Source organism: Notolepis coatsorum (assembly GCF_963971535.1).
Source record: "Notolepis coatsorum genome assembly, chromosome: 16".
Taxonomy (NCBI): domain Eukaryota; kingdom Metazoa; phylum Chordata; class Actinopteri; order Aulopiformes; family Paralepididae; genus Notolepis; species Notolepis coatsorum.
This window is the reverse complement of record NC_140180.1, coordinates 60,238,786-60,259,426: the sequence shown is the minus strand read 5'-3', so window position 1 is coordinate 60,259,426 and position 20,641 is coordinate 60,238,786. Positions and strand designations below refer to the sequence as shown.

Here is a 20,641-nt window from a genome sequence, read left to right as displayed (position 1 = left end):
CTATGCTAAATAAAACCATACCTTCTACTTTCAGGAGGGATATAGTCTGAAACTGAAACTGCCTTAACAGTGAGGACTCTCTCCTTTATCATTAGGATTCCTGCTGCTCTACACCAAGCTCTTGGTATAACCTGTTTATCCCATACTACTCTCAATAACCTCCACAACAATCTAAATACACCAAGCACACTTTCATAAACAAGTTTTTTCCCCTCAATTAAAAATGTTTGCAGAAATAAATCGACATAAAACTAATTGTGCATCCAGCAGCCCTGATCTGATGAAGGACCCATTGCAGGTGAGACACATGTTCCTCCCAGCATTGGCTGAAAATCACCACTTCATCCATGTATGCCGCGGATAACTCTGACACCTCCCTCAGCCCTTGGTCCACGAGTCTCTGAAATGTTGCTGGTGCCCCCTGGAGACCAAATGGCATCACATAAACACTAGAACATACCATGTGGCGTTGTGAAGGCTATCAGCTTCCTTTCCTCTGGTGCTGAATCCTGCTGCCAGTAGCCAAGGTGCTTATGAACTTTGACTTCTCAACTCTCCGCCAGCTTATCAATCCTTGTCATTGGGTAAGGGTCAAACCTGGACACAGCATTGATGTATCTAAAGTCAATGCAGAATCTTAACATTCCATACCTTTTAGGCACAATCCATTCACTGTTGGAAACTTCAATTATTCCCAACCAATCTAACTCTTTATTTCCTGGGTTTGGACATTTACAGGGGCCAGTTTTGAATTGCAGTCTCCTGTAGGTGCTCTTTGAGAGTGGTTTTGAAGGTGGGTAGTGATTCACATTCCTTTACAGCTGTGGGTAGGGCGTTCCACATTGATGTGGCATAATTGCGAAACGTGTTTAATCCCTTGTTTGAGCCGAATCTGGGTTTAACATGATTTGTGGAACTCCCTCTGGTGTTGTGGTTGTGGTATTCACTGACCTTTGGGAAGTAGTTTGACATGTACATGGGTACCTTAGTGGTGTAGTGTATCTTGTAGACCAGGCCCATTGCAAGTTGCTGTACTCTGTCATCTACTCTAAGCCATCCTAGGTTGTCAAAGTGGGCAGGGGTGAGGTGGGTTCTTGGAGTAAGATCAAGCAGTAGTCTGACCAGTTTGTTTTGAGATGTTTGTAATTTTGTTTTTAGCGCCTTTGAGGTGCCTTGGTACCATGAGGTGCAAGCATAGTCGTAGTACCCTTGAATGAGTGCTCCTGCCAGAGTCTTCAGGGTATTCTTGTTTACCAGAGAGGAGATCCGGTACAAGAATCTAGTTCGTTGGTTGACTTTTTTTATTACATTGGATGCCATTTTGTCACAGGAAAGATTTGCCTCTAGGATGGAACCCAGGTAGGTAATATCATCTTTCCTTGTGACAATATTGTCACCCACTGTAACTGAGAAGCCGTACAGCAGCCACTGATCACAATCCAAGCCTTTCTAAGACAGAAACTTCTGCAACATGCCTTTCAGAGTTCTATTGTATCTCTCCATGAGCCCGTCCATTTGGGAGTGGTCTTTGTGCACTTGACTTCTAACAACTGATGAAACCTGTTGCAGCAGCTTGGAGAGGAAGTTTGTTCCACATTCTGTCAGAATCTCCTTTGCTGTGCCTACCCTGGAGAACAACTGCAAAAAGCAGTTTGCAACATGCCTGGCTTTGACTGATTTCAGTGAAAAAGCCTTGGGATAATGGGCAGCGTAATCACAGATTACTAAAATGTAACAATTTCCAGAGGTACCTCTCTCCAGGGGCCCCACTAAATACATGTTTATTCTCTCAAAAAGTGTTGTCAATGACAGTGATTTCAAACATGCCTGTCATGCCTGGCCAAATAAAACAACTGCCAATTCTGAATCTGTTCAAGGTCTTTTGGGATACCGTGTGCCCTGCCTAAGGAATTGAATGTCCCAGTTCTGTGACCATATGCATGAGACTGTGGTAAAGCGGCACAGTTGTGTAGTGGTTAACACTGTCGCCTCACAGCTAGAAGGTTGTGGGTTCGATTACCGCTTGGGGACCAGGTTGCCGTGTTGCCAGTTACCCAGGTGGGGTATCTCCCGCGCCTTTCTGTGTGGAGTTTGCATGTTCTCCCTGTGCTCGCAAGGGTTTCCCCTCCCGATAAGATAATAAGATAAGTATTTATTTGTCATCAGATTAACACACACACATGCGATGGGCGACCCACAGGAACGGAACACACACACACACAATCATTGAGTCGCTGACTAAATGTTCTCTGCACTTCCCAACCCAATGGAAAAACATGCAGAACAGATCGCTAACGCTGTTGCGTCCCTGACGAAGATGGACAGGAGCACTTGGATTGGTCCCCGGGTGCCCTTGGGGGGAAGGACGACGGGATGGGAAGTGCAGAGAACATTTCGTCAGCGACTCAGTGCACGTGTGTGTGTGTGTTCCTGTGGGTTGCCCATCGCGTGTGTGTGTATTAATCTGATGACAAATAAAGACTTATACTTTTAAAGCTAAAGCCTCAAACATTCCCTTGCGCTGGTAAAGAATATCATGTACAGTAGCATCCTCCAGACAGCCTGCACTCATCTGTTTGACCGCCTCTGACACCTTTTCAAACCAAGGCTTAAGTGTTGGATCTGTTTTCTGCAGCGCACCTACATCAGGAGGAATGTGAAGGTCTAAGGGATGACTGGGTTTGGGAAGCCCCTCAACTCCTTACTTGACCGACCTATGTAACCTCTCTGGCCCTACCTCAAGCTCATCATTGTAAAATGGTAGCTCCCTGAGAACTTCCCCTGCACTCTGAGTCCTAGTGGTAATCATATTACATTTACCGGTACATTTAGTCATTTAGCTGACGCTTTTATCCAAAGCGACTTACTGTATAAGTTTTGTACGACAAGTCATCAGGAAGGGCACAACTCTCTCAGCTGAGTAACAATGTTCATCAAGTGTTGAGTGCTACAGTGTATGTTAGTTTATTAGGACAAGTGCATGACAGTAAGGTTAGTTAGGGTTAGATAAAAAAAATTGATTTCAGATAATGGTTGAAGAAGTGCGTCTTTAGTCGACGGCGAAATATTGGACGGGATTCGGCTGTCCTAACTGGGGTGGGCAGTTCATTCCACCATTGTGGGGCAAGGATTGAGAAAAGGCGGCTTCTCCTTGATGACCCTCCTAGAGCTCGGATAGGAGTGGGTCTGAGATGGCCAGAAGATGCAGAGCGTAGGGGTCTTGAGGGTGTGTAGTTAGAGACCATTGACCGGAGGTAGGCGGGAGCGGTTCCCTTTGCCGCACGGTATGCCAGGTCGAGGGCCTTGAAGCGGATTTGTGCAGCAATGGGGAGCCAGTGCAGGTCCCTAAGAAGTGGAGTGACATGGGTTGACTTCGGTAGGTTTGAGATCAGGCAGGCCGCTGCGTTCTGAATGAGTTGAAGAGGCTTGGTGGCAGTGGCCGGGAGGCCAGCAAGCAGTGCCTTGCAGTAGTCGAGGCGGGAGATGACTGTTGATTGGACGAGGAGTTGGGTGGCTTCTTTTGTCAGGAAGGGGCTGATCCTTCTGACGTTGCTCAGGAGGAATCTGCCGGTTCTCGTTGTCGCTGCCATGTGAGCGGAGAAGTTCAACTGGTCGTCGAGGACAAAACCAAGGTTCTTGGCGGTCGGGGACGCGGTCACAGCTGCATTCTCGACTGTGATGGAAAGGTCGGTCAGAGGGGAGGATTTGGCCGGCAGGTGGAGCAATTCTGTTTCGCTTAGGTTCAGTTTCAGGTGGTTGGTCATCATCCAGGCGGAGATGTCGGGGAGGGAAGGAGAGGACGAGTTGATACTGGCAATGTCAGATGGCACCAGAGAGCCAGGACAAAACGGTGTTTGTTTGCGCTTATGGGCTCTTCCCGTTCCAGGGTATGACCTTGGGCCTTAAGAATGCACCAGCCACCTTCCAGTGGCTTATGGAAGTGACCCTGGGAGAGCTACAAGGCAGCATCTGTTTTGTATATCTTGATGACATCATGAACAATCAATGCCCTCAAAACGAAGGGAGTCAAGTGTATGCTTCTGATGCCATAAAGCAACACCTGATGTCTCCACCATCTTGGGGCATCCATGGTTTGATTATTGATAACATGCTTAGTATTTCACGAATAAGACTTTTGTTTTTTGATGAACGTGGGCACTAATATGTGAGAATTGACTAAATGGGTTTAATTTACCGGTATATATAAATTTAAAAAAAGCATAGTGGCTAGGGCTGACCTAGCCTAATATCTAATATATAATTTTTTTTTATTTTGTATTCTTTCTAAAAGCAAATAGGCCTAGAAGCATGGCTCATGGCATACCAGAGAGGCTAACTGCCTAAGAAAACGGGCACAGAGGCACTGAAAGAGGATTTCACCTGTCTAATGAACACACTAGATTAGACAAATATCAAGATGTATCCATCAGTGGACCAATTGCATGCTTTAGCAGAGGACAAGAAGCCTTCAGTCAACTCCTTTAGACATTAAGCACCCCCACAGCCCAAATGGAATGAAAAAAAATATATATAATAATAATCTGCAAATTTTGGCCAATCAAAGTCGACTATACAAATCCTTAGTCGGGGACAGCCCTATGGCATAGTAATGTACTTGGTGGATGCCTGAACATCAAGTAACACCGGTAACACCGACTACCATGGAAAGCCTATCTAATAGTTGCCCAGATTGGACCTGTCAATAATGATGTTGGTACTGGAGGACTATTGTTCATGTCTCCCGCCTAAAGCCCTGCTACCCCACTGCAGAGGAGGTGGAAGAAATGGAGCAACAACACATCTTGGAAATATTTACAGAGGAGAGTGATGATAAGGAGTTTTTAGGCTTTCCATCCTCTACACGAAAAGTGATTAAGACCTTAAGACCACCAGTGTCCCAACAAAAGGAGGTGAAAACCCAGCTGCAGTGAATCCTGGATATTATTTGCTAAAGAGGGTGAGAAGAAGGATTTCCCAGGATTTTGAGGAGGGAACTGTGTAAAATGGATGCCTCCTTGTGTCAGCTTCTTCTAATGGGGGGGGGGGGGGGTGACAGCTCAGCCTGTCATCCAGCTATACACGCCCATTTCTCCACAATCCAAATTGGTGCTGGCTAGTGGGAGTTTGGCAAGTCCACTGAAGAGTCGTGATTGCAAGGGTTGTAGTCCCAACCTGCATAGCAAACGTTAGCTTCCAGCCGCCTGTGTGCTCTTTCTTCTGGAAATCTTAGGGGTTGAAGTTGTGCCGTATACAGGGCTCTGAATGCCAATGTAGGATCACCAGTATCGCTGGCCATTCTTGGTCGGGGGCGGAGACAGGACAGGCAGGCAGGAAACTCTGGCCATTACTTCTTACTTACTGACTTGACTGACACAGTAACTCTGGTAGGAAGATCTGTATATGAGTATGTGGATAATAATATTTTTCCTTGTGGGGATTATATTGTTTTTGAGTGATGGCTTCTTTTGATGTGGAACTGAACTGAACTGAACTACTGTAAATGATTTACTGTGTTGTGGATGGGACTCTTACCTGTTGGTACTGGGACATCCTGGAACATAGTTTTTGGTGGATTGATTCTTTTGTTGCAGTTGCTCTGCTGGAACTGTATCACTCACTCACCCATACATATATTATACCCACACACGACTGATTAACTGATTTCTTGAACTTAAATATATTTCTTGTTGCATTTAAAGAGATGTGGTTGTGTGATTTGTTTAAGAGTGTGGAAATCAAACTGGCTTATTTGAGAAACATTGCAGTGTTTTAATGGTAAATGTTAAATGGACTGCATTTATAGCCTAGTGATTTGATCCAAAATGCTTTTTCAACTTCCTCACATTCGCCCATTCACTCACACAATCACACACAGACGGCGGAGGCAACCATGCAAGGTGCCAACCTGCTCATCAGGAGCAGTTAGTGGTTAAGTGTCGAGGACACTTCAACATGCTGCCGGGAGGAGCTGGAATCAAACCGGGAACCTTCTGATTACCAGTGATGTTCCAATACATTCACCCTTTGTAGGGTTTCATAAGACTCTTGTCCCGACCTGACTGACACCCCAGCATCTTTAAGTCAAACCGTTACAGCGTGTGTATGTTTGTGTGTACTGTACATGCATGCTGAGTTCCACACAGGCTGTCCTTCTAGCTGCCACCATTAGAGCGAGCAGGCAGCTCAGAGGCCAGGGAGGCAGCTTGGGTCCTGGCAGTGTCGGTTGACCTGCCTGGCAGCTAGGGCTGTACCGAATGTAATTTTTTTTTACATTCAAAGCTTCTATTGAAGTTTTCGAATGAAGCTTTGAATGTCTGTCATCATATTTTATGACATAATCATAGAAATTAAATAAAAAACAAAATCCTCAATTTGAATAAAGTGATTAATCTGATTAAATGAGTATTTTTTTATTTATTAAATCAACTTTCTTTAATGAATATAACTCGTCAGTTTCGTCAACAGAAATAATCCAATAAGGGCACGGTTGGTACGAAAGTGATGGTGACGTCTTGATGGAGCACCGAGCGCCAAGCGGATGCAGATAGGCTACATCATTTATGATAAATGTTTTATTAAAATGTTTATGATGAGTCATATACTATAATAGTATAATACTATAATATTAGTGTAGCATAATCTTTATCTGCAACTATTGGTTTAAACAGAATAAATAGACACATACAAAAATATTATAAAAAAAATTTGAATGTTGATTTAGAATTCGAATGTCAACGTTCTGAATGAAGCTTCGAAGCCTCGAACTATAAGGTACACCCCTACTGGCAGCACAGCCACGGTGGAACAGAGCCGTCAACAGAACTCACAGAGCATCTCCTGGAATAACCACCCTCAGCCACAACATGGCCGGTTAGCCTAGGCATTGTCCAACTAACACCTCTCCCGAAGGCTAACCGGCCATGTCCGCTTCCATTCATTGTGCTAAGCTAGGCTAACATGCAGCCCAGATAGCTTTCTACTGAACCCACAGAGAGGAAACTGGTATCTATCTTATTGTCTCTCTCTGGAGAAGATTGTAAGCAAATTTCCCAATATATTGGTGTGTTCCTTTAACACTTTCAGAGCCCTTGCTTAACCTTGATTTACCGGTTGAATGCCCACCATCCACTTCAATGTTAGCGTTAAAAACGCCTAATCTATGTTTTCAATTATGGCTATGTGTCTAATCTGCCCGTCGCTTATCAATGACTCGTTTTCCAGTCAACATTGTCGAAGCGGATTGTTTTTTTATCGGTTCATTTTCGTTTTATAGCATTTTGAAAAGCCCTTGTTTTCAAGGAAAATATAAAGATTCCATGATAAAAGACATTTACTGGAATATTCTAGAATACACAAAAACGTTGTCATTTTTCGGCCTATTTATGAATCGTTTTCAAATAAACGCTAGATTATCGATAGTATATGTGTACGTATGCACACTATAGAGGCGATCTGAAAAATCTATTATCTTATTTCCTCATCAGCGATCGCGCACACACAGACGCATCACACATAGGGCAAACACTGAGATCTCAGCGAATACAACTCTGATTATCCCAAGACTGGTAAAATAGATTCCTTACCTCAGATCAGATGTTGTCCAAAAAGATCATTCCAATTCCTGATCGCCATTCCAAATATCGATCACGCTTATTGATTGAGTATTGGCTGCTGTAAATATATATTCCAGGCTGATTCCCGTCCCGCGATGACTTCCATGTTGATCAGACTGCTCGCCAGCACAAGGAACCAGCTGGCTCCGCCCCTACATATCTACAGATCCCAGGTCAGTCTAAGCGACTGACCTGCAGTTACACAGGGATAGACGATAGGGGGCGCTTTTTTCCATTCTGAGCTCCTGTAGGGGCTGCTGTACCAACGGGAGACTCGGTTGATGAAATAATGATTTCAGATCGCTAATAAAACAATAAAACGATATTTGTCGTCGTGGCCACTCAGTGGGGGGCCTAATAAAACGAGATATGTCGTCCGTGGCACTGAAAGTGTTAAGGTATATCAAATTCAATTATCAAAGACATAATTATTATGATTTATTTTATGTAATAAAGATGCAATTTTTATTTTGAGTGGCTCAGTTTCGCAATTATGCCACATCAATGTGGAACGCCCTACCCAAAGCTGTAAAGGAATGTGAATCACTACCCACTTTCAAAAACACTCTCAAAGAACACCTACGGGAGACTGCAATTCGAAACTGGCCCCTGTAAATGTCCTAACCCCCTCCAATGTACAGTAAATTACCAAGTATGGTTTTGTCAATATTCCAATGTACAGTTTTGCTTGTACAGTTGTACAGTGTCCCCCACCCACCCACCCCTCCTACCCAACTTACCCCACCCACCCAACCACCTCCAATGTACAGTCCCCCCCCCACCCCCCCAACCCCACCCCACCTACCCAACCTCCTCCAATGTACAGTTTCTACGTCAAATGTATATACTCTCTTTTCTGGACTCTTTTTGTATCACAAACAGTACTGTATTTTCTGGTATGTCATAAATGTATAGATGTAGCAGTACTGTCTATCTGTATGTTGTGTATGTCATATGTTATGATGAATTGAAAATGGGGGACCCTGATGTAAACAAGACGAAAGTCTTTCTCTGGTCTGCATCCCCTTAACAATTGTATGTATTGAGCTGTACTGTACTGTACCCATTCTGCAATCTGTTAATACAATTTTCAATCAATCAATCAATCAATCAATCAATCAATCAATCAATCAATCAATCAATCAATCAATGGCCTGCTTCAAACCTGCCCTCCTCTGTCTGCTAAAGTTCTGTGTGCTACTGTACAAACTGGCAATAAACCTAATGGCAGTCAGGTAGGCATAACGTCTGTATATATCACATCTAATTCCAGCTTTCAATAGCTTACGTTATGAGAATTAATAGCTGCCAAAAATCTATTATCTCATTCATTCACTTACTTGGACGATCTCTAAGAGGAGAGTGGAAGATGAGTTAGCCCTGTGCTGTCACTTTATCTCAGCTAAAGTTTGATTTGTATTGGTCATCTTATTGTGACATTGTTTCTTATGTTCAGTAGATTGATTGATTGATTGATTGATTGATTGATTGATTGATTGATTGATTGATTGATTGATTGATTGATTGAAAACGTTATTAACAGATTGCAGAATGGGTACAATACAGTATGGCTCAATACATACAATTGTTAAGGGGATGCAGACCAGAGAAAGACTTTCGTCTTGTTTACATCAGGGTCCCCCATTTTCAATTTATCATAACATATATGACATACATGACATACAGATAGACAGTACTGCTACATCTATACATTTATGACATACCAGATTTGCAAATACAGTACTGTTTGTGATACGAAAAGAGTCCAGAAAAGAGAGTATATACATTTGATGTGGAAACTGTACATTGGAGGTGGTTGGGTGGGTGTGGGGGGGGGGGGGGGTTTGGTAGGAGGGGGGGGGGGGGGGGGGACACTGTACAACTGGACAAGCAAAACTGTACATTGTAATATTGACAAGACCATACTTGGTCATTTACTGTACATTGGGGGGGGGGGTTGTGTTAGGACATTTACAGGGGCCAGTTTCGAATTGCAGTCTCCCGTAGGTGTTTTTTGAGAGTGTTTTTGAAAGTGGGTAGTGATTCCCTGACAGAAGGTGAACTGTCCGGTCCTCCATTTGTTCTCCCGCTCACTGTTTACACAACAGACAGGCCTACCGATAGGCTGCTCGTTAGTGGAGGCTGAGGCAGGGAGGCCAGCAGCAGTATTACCCAAGCTGCAGATCCAACATTCATGTTGCCTTTTCATCTACAAAGGTCTCTCTGGCTTTTTCTTTTCCATCGGTCCACACACAGCAGCAGCAACAACATTGTATGTGTTTAGTTAGTCTCCTCTCCCATGTAAAGAGTGCTGCATACAGACTAATACATAGATACTGAACAGTACATTCTCTCTCATATCCAGGAGTGTTGTGTCTTTCCTTTCAAATGATGTTCTCTCTTCACTATACGTGACTTTTAGGTTAAGTAGGCATTTTAAGCAGACAATTTACCCGTGTTAGGAGTTCTCAAGGTAAAGATAATCCAATGCAAAGACATCACCGAAGTGACAGTCATGTTTCCATACCTACAGTAAATTATCCATATATGTTCTTAATAAATAGATAAATGTCTGTCCATAAAATTTATTAATTATTGCTTAGGTAATGCAATTTAATAATGTTGTTGTGTTTTCCTTACTTTGAGACCTCAGCGATCAAAACTTCTGGGAAATCTGGGGAAAAAATATAATGTTAGAGAATTGCAAAAAATGTATGTTAATATTGGGTGGGATTTCCATTTGAATGTGCTCTTGTCTGTTTTGCTGCGTGTCTTTTTTCATAGGGGCAGGAGGAAGGAGTGTCTCGGGTTCGAGTGACCAGCAGGAGGAGCCCTCAGAGAGTGGAGCAAGTGTCCTGCGTAGTGAGCCGCTTCCACATTGACATGCCCAAGGTCAGTGAACAGCTGGGTCGCCCCGGGAGCTCCCTGGAACCCTGAGCCAAGGCTTTAATTAACCACACAGAGGGTACCGAACATTAGGAACTCCCGCTCTCTCCATGAGGTGGAAGGGTTATGATCCTTCATTCATTTCACCTGTTAAGTCAACTATAGTCATACAGGGGGGATGTGGATGAAGAGGGGGAGACGGGTTGAAGGAGGATTCTTTTTTGCCCAAGGGTTGTGTAAAAAGTGGTACATCTCAGTAGAGTTTTTCCCTAATGTTCAGTTTCAACCATTGTTTGTACGTTCCTCCGTTGCCTTCTTAGTGAGGCATCACATGGCTGCCCTTATAGCGTCATGAGATGTTGTTGTTGTTGTTGTTTTCTTATCAAGCTCAATGACCTTTAGGAGCATTTTAATAATCAAGAAACGCCACTGCACATCACATACAGTCACAGAGCAGTCCCTGTGACTCAATCAGGGAGATCGGTTTTGATCACAACTACTCATCTGTTTGTTGAAATTATCATATCACATGATCATACAGGGAGGAACCGACACTTATGTTGGATATTGGGCCATGACCAGGCTAAAACAGGTCTGATACCAGGCTAAAACAGGTCTGATACCAGGCTAAAACAGGTCTGATACCAGGCTAAAACAGGACTGATAACAGGCTAAAACAGGTCTGATACCAGGCTAAAACAGGTCTGATACCAGGCTAAAACAGGTCTGATACCAGGCTAAAACAGGTCTGATACCAGGCTAAAACAGGTCTGATACCAGGCTGAAACAGGTCTGATACCAGGCTACAACAGGTCTGATACCAGGCTAAAACAGGTCTGATACCAGGCTAAAACAGGTCTGATACCGGACTAAAACAGGTCTGATACCAGGCTAAAACAGGCCTGATACCAGGCTAAAACAGGTCTGATACCAGACTAAAACAGGTCTGATACCAGGCTAAAACAGGTCTGATACCAGACTAAAACAGGTCTGATACCAGGGTAAAACAGGTCTGATACCAGGCTAAAACAGGTCTGATACCAGTCTAAAACAGGTCTGATACCAGGCTAAAACAGGTCTGATACCAGGCTAAAACAGGTCTGATACCAGACTAAAACAGGTCTGATACCAGACTAAAACAGGTCTGATACCAGGCTAAAACAGGTCTGATACCAGGCTAAAACAGGCCTGATACCAGGCTAAAACAGGTCTGATACCAGACTAAAACAGGTCTGATACCAGGCTAAAACAGGTCTGATACCAGACTACAACAGGTCTGATACCAGGCTAAAACAGGTCTGATACCAGGCTAAAACAGGTCTGATACCGGACTAAAACAGGTCTGATACCAGGCTAAAACAGGCCTGATACCAGGCTAAAACAGGTCTGATACCAGACTAAAACAGGTCTGATACCAGGCTAAAACAGGTCTGATACCAGACTAAAACAGGTCTGATACCAGGGTAAAACAGGTCTGATACCAGGCTAAAACAGGTCTGATACCAGTCTAAAACAGGTCTGATACCAGGCTAAAACAGGTCTGATACCAGGCTAAAACAGGTCTGATACCAGACTAAAACAGGTCTGATACCAGGCTAAAACAGGTCTGATACCAGACTAAAACAGGTCTGATACCAGGCTAAAACAGGTCTGATACCAGGCTAAAACAGGTCTGATACCAGGCTAAAACAGGTCTGATACCAGGCTAAAACAGGTCTGATACCAGACTAAAACAGGTCTGATACCAGGCTAAAACAGGTCTGATACCAGGCTAAAACAGGTCTGATACCGGACTAAAACAGGTCTGATACCAGGCTAAAACAGGCCTGATACCAGGCTAAAACAGGTCTGATACCAGACTAAAACAGGTCTGATACCAGGCTAAAACAGGTCTGATACCAGACTAAAACAGGTCTGATACCAGGGTAAAACAGGTCTGATACCAGGCTAAAACAGGTCTGATACCAGTCTAAAACAGGTCTGATACCAGGCTAAAACAGGTCTGATACCAGGCTAAAACAGGTCTGATACCAGACTAAAACAGGTCTGATACCAGACTAAAACAGGTCTGATACCAGGCTAAAACAGGTCTGATACCAGACTAAAACAGGTCTGATACCAGGCTAAAACAGGTCTGATACCAGGCTAAAACAGGTCTGATACCAGGCTAAAACAGGTCTGATACCAGGCTAAAACAGGTCTGATACCAGACTAAAACAGGTCTGATACCAGGCTAAAACAGGTCTGATACCAGGCTAAAACCGGTCATTCAATCGACTTCAGACGTGGCGGGAGTATTGCTGAGGACAATGGGGAGTGCAGTGTTGATTTTGGTGTAATCTAGTCAGATGGTGGCGCTATAACAACAAATGTCATGTTTTCGCATGTAACTTACCCCTTAACCACTTAACTGTCGCCCAGAAAAGTGGCCTCTTAAATCCTAGTCATATTTTCAGAAAATCCACCTAAAAGTACATACCCAAGTAAATGGATGATTGCTCCACTTCTACAAGGTCCATTTGCATGTTCTTGGTAGCTAGGAACATCTATGGACCTCAGTGAATGTATTCCCAGTGTTAGAAATATTGTGTCTGTTACTATGCTTGAGTAAATTGTAATGAACCTAAGGAGAATATCAATTATTATTATAATTTTAATTTGTTCCATCTTTGACGGTGAATAACACCATGCTAACATTGACCAGATGTGAAGAATTGCCACTGAGCTCATTCAGCACCCTCTTGAGATCAAGTGATATTAATTTCGTACTGGTACCGGACTGCTCAGGCTTAACCCCTTAAGCCTGCGCGGTCCGGTACGAGATTTATTTCACGCCAAAAATGAACTGGGCTTAAGAGGTTAAGGAAAAAGGTGGTTTTGCCTGGGAACAGGAAACAGGAAAGTGCTGTGTTGCTGCAAGTACCACTTCCTGGAGCCAAGCAATCAGCCAGTTCTGTACAGACACATGCTCCGAACTGCCACATTTTGAACGGGCACTGTACAAAATTTTTATTATTATTAATAATAATATTAATATTAATAATAATGCTATTTTGTATTCAATACCTATAAAGTGTCATTGATTATTTGAATCCAGTACGCCAGAGTTAGACAGATGGTGTGTAGTCATTAATAGGAATTTAGCCTTTTAATCAGAACTGATGTGACAGTTGTTTTTCTAAATATTTTGTTGTCCTGTTTCCCGTTCCGACTGTAAAACCAGGTAGATTATGTCACCCTGTGGCACTTTGTCCATATTTAACTTTGCAGTGTTGTCATGTGTTGATATGAGAGATTAGAGGGGTCGTGACACGGTCCCGCTGTTCACGTCGTGTAAAGGGCCAGGCCTCATTGTCAGTCTGTTTCTCAGTATCGTGGAGGGCCTTGTTTTCACATGCCTTCCCCATTACAGCAGGCCCGCCGGCACATGGCAACACAATGCCCGCAGGCGCTGGCTTTTCAGCTGAGCCCAGAACCAGTGTAGAGAGTGGGGGCGTGAGGCGAGCGGCTCGGAGGGGGTAAAGGAGAGGGGGGGAAGGCTGCGCTCTAATCACAGCGGTGCAGAATCACATGCGCCTGTATGATCATGTAATTATGTGCATAAAATACAGCGATGGTACAGTTGGACTCGGCGGCTCTCGGAGAGGAGCTGGATGTGTGCGAGCGCCGCTGACTTCCCCTCTCTCACATGAAGGAGCGGGGATGAGGAGGTGCAGGAGAGGGAGGGAGGGAGGGAGGGAGGGAGGGAGGGAGGGAGGGAGGGAGGGAGGGAGGGAGGGAGGGAGAAATAGAGGAATAGAGAGAGAGAGAGAGAGAGAGAGAGAGAGAGAGAGAGAGAGAGAGAGAGAGAGAGTGGGGGAGGATGGAGAGAAGGCCAGTGCAGTGCAACGCGCAGTCAGAGCTGGAACGGACACCCAGAGCTCAGCCTTCCTCGGGTTGCCATGGAAACCACATTCCTCCCCCGCCTGCATCCCTACAGACTGCTCTGACTCTCTCTCTCTCACTCACTCTCTATCTCTATCTTGCTCGCTCTCTCTCTCTCTCCCTCCGCTTCTCTCCATTTTTCATCCCTTCGTTTCCATCTCCCTTTTATTTATTTCCCATTGTTTTTCCGTTTTTTCCCCCAGTTAAATTATACACAGATGCACAGACCACACTAGTGAATCTATGGACAATGCACACTCAGCAAGGACTGTGAATTCAGATGCATTGCTTTCTGTAGCGAGGTAAATGGGTAATTACACAGAGATTATTATGCATTCTCATGCACACATGAACACAAACACTCTCCCTGTGATTCTCTCTTTCTTTTTCTCTCTCTCTCTCTTTCTCTCCCTCTCTCTCCTACTCTCCTTCTGTTTGGCAGCATGCTTCAGTACTGCTTCCTCTAGTCATGGCTTCTCTTCCCACACACAGGGCACCTAGCTCAGCCTGTCCCCCGGGTTAGTTATCTCTCTCTCTCGCTCTCGCTCTCTCTCTCTCCACAAGTCTCTCTCGGGTCTGTCTGTCTGTCTCTACTCTCTCTATGTCTCTCTCCCCCCCTACAACATGCAGCTCTGGTATGGTACCTTCCTCTCTCCCTTTATTCTTCATGCAATCATATGTTTCTCTCTCTCTCCCGTTCCCTCTTTCCTTCATGTTCTCCTCTTGTCTGTGTGTCTGTCTCTATCATTATTCAGTTGGACGTGCTGTGTTCTGTGCGGTGGAGCAGCTGTTCTCTGCCACTGGGGCCTATTAATAGGAGCCTTAGCCGTCCATGTTTTGTTTTTTCCCCTCCCTGCGTTTCAAGGGGTGTAAACTGGAGGCTCGTCGGCAGGTTACATGCTACGTGCAAAGCTAATCTCTCAAATCTCTCCCTCTTTAATTTTTTCTTTCTTTCTTTCTTTCTTTCTTTCTTTCTTTCTTTCTTTCTTTCTTTCTTTCTTTCTTTCTTTCTTTCTTTCTTTCTTTCTTTCTTTCTTTCTTTCTTGTATTGTCCAATGATCTGCTGAGGGGTAGAATAGCCTATGTCTGTCTTGTAGAGATTCACCTAAATTCAGTACTTTAGTACAGTTTTTATTATCTCCACTAGGCGAAAACCTGGGGGGAGATCATGTAATCGGTCGTCTGTCTGTCTGTCTGTCTGTCTGTCTGTCTGTGCATCTATCTTACAATGCACAGGTCTAATATGTGTTGTGCACTAAGGCACATTCTTATTTTTCGTCATCATTTAAAAAAAGTAAAGTAAAAAGTCAAAAAATATTTAAAAAATCATAATTTAGAAATTAGATCGCATAGGTCTAAAAATCTATCGTGAATTTTTTTTCCCGATTAATCGTGCAGCCCTATTGTGCACACCCATGACCGCTACAGGAAGAAGCTTATTGATTGTGGGGACCCTGTGGTCTTTCCTCTAGCGCCACCATCAGGCCAAACATTCATATCCTACTTATGAACACAATAACTCCAATAGCTTTCTTTCGAATATTATGTCAAATTATGTTCACATTAGTGTATCTCTTAACTCATTGGGCGCCAAAAACGAATAATCTTGTGTGTAGTCTCGTTTTTAGTTCCTTTGATCTTTTTCCTTCGATCCCAATTCTAAACACTTGCTCGGAGCTGCCTGGGTCTCCCTGGCACAGCTCCCTACGTTGGAATTGCAATGACGATCGAATCCCACCAGGTGTCAGTATCGCCTACCTTTTAAACTGGGGATATCGGTTGTCTTCCAGTACTGTGTTACCTCCGGCTGCTTCCGCCTTGGAGTGGATCAGGACATAGCAATCGGTGGAAGATTTAGTGTCTCAGACCTATTCTTTCCCGTATGGTAGCCATGCCCAATATAGTACCTTCTGACTGAGGTAAGGTCTATCTTAGGTAACCTGCTGGTATTTTTTTTTTACCTAAAACATCTGTACCGATCACAGTGTCGTATTTTACCGGACCTAAAACATGCTTTTGGTAACGATCGCAATTTCGAGTTAAAACGACCCCTTGATGATTTTGTAAAGACATATATATATATGGTATAGGGCTGTCCCCGACTAAGGATTTGGATAGTCGACTATGAAAGTAGACTTTTTTTCTTTTTTCTTTTTTATCATTCCATTTGGGCTGTGGGGGTGCTTAATGTCTGACGGAAGGCTTCTTGTCCTCTGCAAAAGCATGCAATTGGTCCACTGATGGATACATCTTGATATTTGTCTAGTCTAGTGTGTTCATTAGATGGGTGAAATCCTCTTTCAGTGCCTCTGTGCCTGTTTTCTTAGGCAGTTAGCCTCTGGTATGCGTGCCATTAGCGTTAGCCACGCTTCTAGGCCTATTTTCTTTTGGAAAGAATGATTATGACTATTTGACTAATAGGGGTCAGCCCTAATATGGTATATATACCTTTGATTTGGAAGTATTTGGAGTTTCAGGCGAGCAACCCGAACGATTTGGGCCTAATGCATATAACTAGGCGTGCACCGATGTATCGGTCGTGTATCGGTATCGGCCGATAAGTGCCTTGTTGACTGCAATCGGCCTATCGGCCGATAAGCTCAAATGTGCCGATGGCAGTAGCCGATAAATATCCATCAATTTGTGTCGCGTCAAAAGGCAAAAAAAAGTTCAGTCAAGCGACCTGCTGACAACGCCGCCCCCACACAAGCTACTGCATCAAAGTTACTACTTATGATTAACAAAGGCATTCGTTTTGTGGCATTAACGTTATATAGTTAGTGTTACACGTTCAATAACATCAGCATATTATTTACCCGAACATAGCAAATAGCAAGCATTACTCAATTCATAGCTCAGTTCCTTCCGTTGCTCAGAGCCCGTACTGAGTTGTACCCATTCTTCAATCTGTTAATAAAGTTTTCAATCAGACAAATGTATAGAAAAGCTTTGTTTTATTATAACATTCGTTGCAGTAAAATTATTATGCCTCGTTTGGTCATCCTGTGGAGCGCTGGTAATCTACTCGTGGCCAGCGGGGAGCTAACGTTATTAGCGCGTTGGTTTGTTGTTGTTCTCTCGCTGCAGATCAATGGCGGCAATCCAGGAAGTAAAAAACAAATATGCGCTTGCCGATTGGTGGTAACAGCAGAGGCGGGTGCAATCGGTGTGACGTAATTGGCAGAATCGACTGTCAATCAAAATTGTTCTGTTGCATTGCATTGGTTGAGAGCTCTGGTTGAGACAATAGTATCCAGCTGCAGCCCGGCAGACCATACTGGGAGAGAGATAGTGCTATTTCTTGATGTTTCCTTTTTTTAAGTAAGTAAAGAGGCCTATGTTCATATCGGTGAGCACAATTTGTAACACAAAAAGAGAGACGTGTAGCCTATTTATTTAATATTTTATTTATTCATTTTATTATTATTATTTTATTTGTTGCCATGGCTAAAATAATAGTCAAGCATAGGGCTAAAACATTTTCATAAACAATAATATAATTTTTTGTTATTTAGTTATAATAAGGGCTTTTCTATGCATTTGTCTGATTGATTGATTGAAAGCTTTATTGACAGATTGCAGAGTGGGTACAATACAGTACAGCTCAGTGGACCAGAAAAAGACTTTCGGCTTTTTTACATAAAAGTCCTCCATTTTCAATTCATCAAAACATTTAGAGACATACAAATATACAGTAGTTTCATAAAAAAAATATATATATATTACAAAAAAAAATATATATATTACCAAAAAAATATATATATATATTACTAATATTTTTTTTGCCACAAATATCGGTATCGGTATTGGCCGATTGTGTTAGTTGAACAATCGGTATCGGTGGCAAATTTTCATATCGGTGCATCCCTACATATAACGCGTCATATCTTGCGATCTATGAAAAAAGACTGGATTATTTTGGAAAGGGGCGATGTTTAGCATGGAATAGCGCACAAACTACAGTATGTAGAAATGAACTGGTTAGTCAGTGTTGGACTATGAACAATGCCTGTCAAATGAGCCATACTATTCTCTCCATAGCTATAATACAGAACACACGATGGGTCCGCAAACATTGCTAAAATGGTCAATAACACTGGCGCCATTGAGTAGAGATGGGAAAACAGCGTGGCGGTCAATGAGTTAACTATAGCTTTCATCCAAATATTTTCCAATTTGCAGTGCATTTTCATGACCCCAAGAGGAAGAATCGTATTGATTTTGGTGACCCCATGACTTTTCCTCCACCATCAGGCCAAATGTTCAATACTCAAATTAGTATATCTCCTGATCTGATTTCCACCAAACTTGAAATCCTGATGAATTGAAAATGGGGGACCCTGATGTAAACAAGACGAAAGTCTTTCTCTGGTCTGCATCCCCTTAACAATTGTGTGTATTGAGCTGTACTGTATTGTACCCATTCTGCAATCTGTTAATAAAGTTTTCAATCAATCAATCAATCAATACCTTACCTTGTAATAGTGTGTAATAGTGAAATAGGAATAATGCGGGGAGATCTGCTCTCATTGGTCTATGTTTACCCCCCCCCCCCTACACTACCCCGCCCCACCTAACTTGTAGGCTACTAGAAAATACATGTGTGGCTGCCGTCTGGTGAAGATTTGCACTCTACTGAGTGCACATTTCTAGTATTATGTGACTGCCATTCGGTTTTTCCTTTGTGGTGTCTGAGAAGGGGCTTGTACGCTAAATTCTAGCTTCCTCAATCCCTCCCTGCAGTTAATTAAGGATACAACACATAGCTGTGTTGGTATGGAGCTGCCCCCTTTAAGAACACCTCACTTCCGAGTTTCCTTATATGGACGTTTATCCTGTCAGGTGACTGCTTCTCTGAGAATGCATGGAAATGACTGGAAAGCTCTATGTGTGTGTGTGTGTGTGTGTGTGTGTGTGTGTGTGTGTGTGTGTGTGTGTGTGTGTGTGTGTGTGTGTGTGTGTGTGTGTGTGTGTGTGTGTGTGTGTGTGTGTGTGTGTGTGTGTGTGTGTGTGTGTGTGTGTGTGTGTGTGTGTGTGTGTGTGTGTGTGTGTGTGTGTGTGTGTGTAAGAGGTGGGGGGTTGTGGATGTTGATAATGGTTGTGTGTTGGGGGGTGGTGGTGGTCCAGGTCTGTGTGAGCCGACACTAGGCAGTGTGTGGGGGAGCTGTGAGGTTGTGCTCTATAGTGAAGCAGCTCTCCTCCAAGCCACAGGACGATTCCCTCCTTTTACGCCATAAATCCCATGGTCCCCCTGTTTTTTCATTTGTCAAGGGAGGGTCAGAGGCGACCTATTTCATTTCACAAGATGAATTACCTTATGCTGTTGATCCACATCTTCCCAAGCCAAGCTGTTTAATTGGGCATGGTATTTACTGAAAGGCGTACACACACACACACACACACACACACACACACACACACACTCACACACACACACACACACACACACACACACACACACACACACACACACACACACACACACACACACACACACACACACACACACACACACACATACATACATACATACATACATACATACATACATACATACAGTATGTTTGTGTTGTATGTGTGCAAGATGAATATCTATTTATTAGAGATGCACTGATCAATTGGTCAGTGCATCTCTAATCAGTGACCAGTGACTGATTCTGTGCCGGTAAGGAGTACATGGTTCACGTCACGCAAAAAATGGCACAGACGGTAACGTCACAGCCACACACACGCGGTAACATCACAGCCACACACACACGGTAACGTCACAGCCACACACACACGGTAACGTCACAGCCACACACAGACGTCACAATATTTGTCTACATGGCAGAAATGAGACATCTTACCTTCGACGATGTTGAAATAAGAGCTGTGACCAACCTCTTGAAATTCTTCATAGACTAGAGATGTGTCAGTTCTTTAACGTTAAAGGACCACTTCACCGATTTTCAACCTTATCTCTATTCCAAAGTAGGGATATAGTGTGAAAAATGCCTGCAGTTGTCACCAATGTTCTCTGTGTCTCTGGTAGGGCTGCAACTAACGATTATTATGTTAATTAATCTGCAGATTATTTTATGGGTTGGTTGATTAATCTAAACAATTAATTTACCAGAAAAAACAACAATAATTGAACATTTCAAAATGTGTTGACACTTGACTTTTTCAAGTGCTGTATTAGTATCCTTAGGTCACATGGGTAGTTGCCTCTACTG

The 20,641-nt window shown here is 43.4% G+C and overlaps 1 protein-coding gene across 1 annotated transcript in view; it reads left to right on the top strand.

The window, feature by feature from the left end:
* dlg3 (discs, large homolog 3) overlaps positions 1-20,641 on the top strand; it is a 304,684-nt gene that overhangs the window by 71,405 nt on the left and 212,638 nt on the right. The window contains 1 exon segment of the mRNA XM_084332164.1: positions 10,398-10,505. Within this exon segment, the coding sequence (XP_084188290.1) occupies positions 10,398-10,505 (108 nt within the window).